Raw genomic sequence first — 6,000 nt, forward strand, 5'->3', positions numbered from 1 at the left:
AGGCAGCTGAAAACGTATCTCTCGACCCCCCCCATTCTAAATAAGCCCGAGAATGGCGAGACGCTATTCTTATACATCGCTATTTCCACATCGGTGGTTAGCAGTGTAATAGTCCGCGAGGACAGGAGGGAACAGCATCCAATATTCTATGTCAGCAAATCGCTAAGTGACGCCGAGGCCAGATACCCGACCTTAGAAAAACTGGCGCTTGCAGTGGTGGTTTCCGCTCGGAAACTTCGGCCATATATCCAGTCTCATTCAATCACAGTCTTGACCGATCAGCCGCTACGAACCATTCTACACAGTCCAAGCCAATCGGGTCGCCTCGCGAAATGGGCCGTCGAACTAAGCGAGTACGACATAGAATACAAGAATCGAACAAGTGCGAAATCCCAAGTACTCGCCGATTTTCTGATCGAGCTCCCTAAAAGTTCATCGTCGAACAGCCGCCCTGTGAGCTATGGACTCTGCATGTCGACGGATCGTCATCACACCGGGGATCAGGTGTCGGAATCCGCCTAAAGTCTCCAAACTGCGAGATCCTCGAACAGTCGCTCCGCCTTGAGTTCCCTGCATCCACAATGAGTCTGAGTATGAAGCTCTACTTTCCGGACTGCGATTGGCCAAAGAGCTCGGTGTGCGACATCTTCACGCCTTCTGTGATTCGCAGCTCGTCGCAAGTCAGTTATGTGGAGAGTACACGACCAAAAACGAGCGAATGGACGCGAACCTAATAATGACTAAGGCACTCATCTCGAAGTTTGAGACGTTCGAACTCACCAAAATTCCTCGCGGTGAGAACTCGTCTACCGACGCGTTAGCCGCCCGAGCTTCCAGTTCTGACCCGCATATGAAGAGAAAAATCCCGGTCGAGAGTATCTCAGAACCAAGCATCAAATCCGCGCCAAAATGCAATGTTGCCACCCGACGACGGAACTATGACGGAAATCCGACCTCGTCAAATACGCAACGCAGGAATCCGGCACGAGCAAACAAGAATGCTGAACAGGTTCTTAAGGAGAATGCCGAACAAGCTCTCGATGATCTAGCCGCCGATCACGACTTCGAGCACATAACTGAAGGAATCCACAGCCCATCGACCAGTGAAAACCAGGAAAACGAGCCCGCTGAAGATTGGACAGCCAAACTGCGAGAATACCTCCTCAACGGCAAAGTCCCTGAAGACAAATGGGCTGCTCGCCGTCCTAAAGTCTGGGCTGCTCATTACACAATGCATAAAGATAAACTATACCATTGGAGCGCATCCGGAGTACTCTTGGCCTGCCTTGCCGGAAACGATATAGTCGAAATCATGCGCGAAATCCACGAAGAATCCGGCGGCAATCACTCGGGAGGTCGATCCCTTGTCCTGAAAATCAAAAAAGCCAGCTATTTCTTGCTGACGATGAACGCGGACTGCGAGAAATTTGTCACGAAGTGCGATAAGTGCCAGCGTCATGGTCCAATGATCAACGTGCCGACCAAACAGCTTCAAACCAGTACGGCGCCTTACCCTTTTATGCGGTGGGCCATGGACATTGTTGGCCCCTTATGCCGATCAACAAGTCAAAAACAGTACATCCTGCTTATGACTAACTACTTCACAAAATAGGTTGAGACCGAAGCGTACTCGGAGATCACCGCACTGTACGTACAAAAATTCATTTGGAAGTATATCATTTGCCGACACGGGGTCCCGCATGAGATCGTCACAGACACGGGGTCCCGCATGAGATCGCTGGAACGTTCAATGATTAGTGCGCAAAGTTCAAAATTCATCTTAGTTTCTCGACCCCGCGATATCCGCAAGGCAACGGTCAGGCCGAGGAAACCAACAAGACCATCCTGGACGGCATAAAGAAGCGTCTTGAGGCTAAGAAAGGCACCTGGGCGGACGAGCTCGACGGAGTCTTATGGTCGCACCGAACTACTCCCAGACGATCGACCGGACAATCTCCCTTCTCTTTAGCATACGGACTTGAAGCCCTTTGTCCGGCAGAAGTGAGCATCCCAACATTAAGATACTATGTGCTCCCCGAGAACCCCGATCTCAACAACCAGATGATGCTCAACAACCTCGATAACTTGGAAGAACAGCGATGCCTAGCTCTCCTCCGAATCCAGAACTACCAAAAGCTCGCTGCTCGGTACTACAACAAGAAAGTGCGAGGTCGGCATTTCGATGAAGGCGACCTCGTTCTGCGCAAGGTATGCCATAACAACGAGGAACTAAACGCAGGCAAGCTGGGAACGAACTGGGAAGGTCCATATCAGATAATGAGAATCGTCAAACCCGGGGTTTACGAACTCATGCAACTCAATGGAACGCCGATCCCGCATTCATGGAACTCAGCCAACCTCAAACGATATTACTACTAAGTCCCAGCCACCGCGAGCTCGGACTAATCATCTTACCGCCATCAGCGCGCCTAAAAAAAAAAAAAAACCAGTCCGGCTCCGGCCGAACTCACCCCTGTAAACTGAACTACGAGTGGCTTGGTTTCTTGCAAAAGGGTTCGTAGGCAGCTCGATTTCGAGTCCAGCTACAAATCCAAAAAAAATCCATCTTTTTCATTTTTGTCACTAACTTCACTCATCGACTCCCCGGCCAGGAGATCGATTCAAGTATTCCCCACGAATACAACTACAAAAGCCGAGATCAGTCTCGCCCGCATCCCCATGATGCCCCATCATTCAAAGCCGGAACCCAATCCGCACTCGCTCTTCGGAACAGCAATCCGTCAACCACGATTCAAGTTTGGAAAAGCCTCCCGAGTTCATCCGCATCGTCACTATAACATCACGAACTCTCCAAATTCAATGGAAACAAGCCGAACTCCCAACAGTTCGCAAGTAAAATACGAGAAAAGAAAACTCTAAGTAAAGAACAGTGACAAATAAAAACCGCGCTCATTTCATTAATACCCGAAATTGCCGAACTAGACGGCAACAATACAACGCCCAAAACCGGCGACCAAAACAAATCATTAAGTTAAACCCGAACTGTGCGGGTGAGATAAACTTTACAATCTTAAACAACATGATAACAAAATAAAAAAGGCTAAGGGGTTCCCGGCGGAAGCAACAGACGCCAGACTCTTCAGACTCGCTGCCCGATCAGCCGAGATGGATCTGGAATTTGAACCGAACTGATCCAAACCCTCCGGTACTTGCGTTCCCGACGGAAGCACGATCCTTGGGATGAGGTCGTCATCACTCGGGAGAATGAAGTCTTCGTTCTCAAGCCGCGGGAGAGGGATATCATCAACCTCCTTCGTGCAGTTCTTGACCCTGCGCCCATACGTCTCCATGATGTGAGACGGAACGATCATGTTGTGCCGACCAGAGCAGTCGCTTGATTGAGCTTGAGGAACGGCGCCCTCCGGAGCTCGGACTTGTCCATGAAGTCTTTCATCTTGGCCAGATTCCCCTCGCATTTGCCTCTAAGCGCGGCCATCATCTTTCGGCCCTTTGACTCGGCGTCTCAGTACTTCCGCCTCTCGAGCTCGCTCGTCTTGAACGACTTGGACAGAGCGTCCATGTCGCCCTCCAGCTCGGCAGTCCGCCTTTCCAGAGCCCCGACCTTCTCCTTCAGGGCAATGTTCTCCTTCTCCTTTTCAGTGAAGGCCAGCACCGAAGCTTCGTACCTTTCCTTCTCTTCCCGGTACGACGCTTCCAACAACACCCTCTCAGCAGCGACCTCGGCGTTAATCTTCCTCAGCCTCTCGACCTCAGAATCGTACTCGTGGACGAGCTCGTTGGTGTCACAGACGAGCTGAAAATAGAGATCAAAGTCAGACATTTCAAAATAAAAACGTCTAAGTATTCAAATCACAGAGAAGCTTACAGCGGAGGCGGATATCGTGACCCAGGCGTAAGACTTAGGGCGGAAGAGGTCTTTAGTCTCAGGCATTGGAGACGAGGCCGGGATGATCTGCCTGAAGAGCTCGGCGCAGGCAGTTGCGTCGTCAAAAAAGGACCTCTCCTTATTATAGTTGAGACGGACCGAGAAAGATGACGAGTCAGAGGTCCGGCACCTCTTGAACGACCTCGGGTTCCCGGTCTCGACCGCCGGATCCGCCGGGGGGACTTGAGAAGCGGTAGGCGAACCGCCAATGTCCCCGCCGTGAAGGACCAGCGTCCCCTCACTCACGGCCGTCTCGGGGTCACCGCCCCTCTTCCGAGAAGACCTCTTCGAGGACTTCCCCTTCTTTCTTCGTGCGCGGTCGGCAATGGTGAGCTCGTCCTCGTCCTGCTCACCAATCTCGCCTTCCTCCATTTGAGGCTGAGGAGTCGCCTCAGGAACGACAGTTCCCACCACGTCGCCCTCCGGATCCGTAACTGGGATCAAGGGATCAACTGGGCCGACCGAGACGTTGTCGACCTCGTCCCCGCCACCGGTTTCATTACCATCACCGACCTTGTTTCCGTCGAGGCCGACGATGTCAATCGGGGCATCGTCCTCTTCCTCGTCAGCCCCGAAGTTCATCGTCGGAATGTCCGATTTGTCAAAAGCCATTTTCCGCCGACTCTTCTTGCTGCTTTTCTTCGATTTCCTTTTCTTTGGTACCGGTCTCGACGAACTGGGCTCGGCTTTAGTTTTAGCTACAAGAAGAACAAAACGAGTTAGCTATGATTTAAGATTGTCTCGAGCAAATCGAATCAAGAACTCATACCTCTGTCCTGAGCTCTCTTTATCCGCCGGTCGATCTTCTCTTGGTAAGCTAGGGGCCAACGGCGCTGTCCGGCGAGACTTAGCTGCTTCGCTAGGTCGGACGTAAGGGAGCGTTGAATAAATCCTGGAACGTGGCGATCTGCATAAGCAAAGAAACTATTAGTACCGACCAAGAAACAGGGGAGTTAACCGGGAGATATGTACCAAAATCGACACTCCAGCCAGTCCGGAACGTGCTCTCCGGATTCTCAGCAGACAGCGAATCGACGCGAACAAAGAAGTAACTTTGGTCCCAGTTCGGAAATTTGCTAGCCTTGTTCCCAGTAACCAGGTCGAACTTCGGGTTGCAATTCACCGACAAAAACCAACTTTTGGCCGATGAGACCTTCATGATAAAAAGCTCCTCGAATTGGGCCACATTGATGTGAGCACGGATATCGCGCCCGAGCTGGAGAATCCCGACAAAATTCACTATCGACGCCGGCTGGAGTTGTGATATCGCGCGGCCGCGACGATTGCAGTAAGCGAACAGCAAGCGGGGCAGAGGGAAAGTCAATCCGGCCTCGCGGAAATAAGCCTCGTAGACACAAATGAAGTCCTCGGGTGCATCCCAAGGGCGCTCTTCCGGTTCGAGAACCTGGATTATGATTCCAGGAGGGGCCCCGCCGATCAGCATTGCAGCCCGAACTGTCTCTGGGGATGACAAGGTGGACTTCACTGGAGCGCACACGCATGGCCGATCCATGATCGGCATCATGTCATCATCGTTTGGATCCAGCGCTCCTCCATCCCCGACCTCACGCAGTGGAGCATCCTCATCTGTCTTCGCGTCAGGCTCCCGTCCCGAGACCAGGTCAGTGAGAACCTGGCCCTCGGGCTCACGGAGATTCCGATCCATCCGCTCCGGAGCTCGTATCGGAACCCGACTACTAGAGTCGACCTCGACGACCCGGGAATTCTTCCGAACCAGAGAAGCGTTCGAAGAATGCTCTGTAGATCCCGAGCTCGAGGCGTCAGTGGAAGATTCCTCCCTACAGTGTTCGGGAAGAATAGCGGCTTCAGAGTTGGAGGAGGAGTTGGAAGACATCGTCGGAGCAGTTCGGGAAAATAACCGTCGACGAGAGAGCACGGCGGACGGCGGCCGGAGATCCTAGAGAGAGAAAAAAGAAAATTTAGAGAGAAGGGAGAGCGAATACCTTGGCAGTAGGAGCGAAAGTAGGAAATGGGGAGAGTTGAGCCCTATTTATAGAAGAAGGGCGAATCATTGCGACTTCTCGAGTTCCGCACTTCGTAACGTCTCGATTTCCCGCCTAAACCGACGCGAC

The 6,000-nt window shown here is 52.2% G+C and overlaps 1 protein-coding gene across 1 annotated transcript; it reads right to left on the reverse strand.

The window, feature by feature from the left end:
* Positions 1 to 3,484: 3,484 nt before the first annotated feature.
* On the reverse strand, positions 3,485 to 5,762 carry LOC112081509 (meiosis-specific protein ASY2-like). The gene is made up of 4 exons (XM_024148268.1): positions 4,880 to 5,762; positions 4,677 to 4,814; positions 3,848 to 4,605; positions 3,485 to 3,775 (listed from the first exon to the last, which is right to left on the reverse strand). The coding sequence occupies exons 1-4, from the start codon at positions 5,760 to 5,762 to the stop codon at positions 3,485 to 3,487; spliced, it is 2,070 nt and encodes a 689-aa protein (XP_024004036.1).
* Positions 5,763 to 6,000: the final 238 nt, after the last annotated feature.

This window comes from Eutrema salsugineum, unplaced genomic scaffold (assembly GCF_000478725.1).
Source record: "Eutrema salsugineum unplaced genomic scaffold, Eutsalg1_0 scaffold_10, whole genome shotgun sequence".
Classification (NCBI taxonomy): Eukaryota; Viridiplantae; Streptophyta; class Magnoliopsida; order Brassicales; family Brassicaceae; genus Eutrema; species Eutrema salsugineum.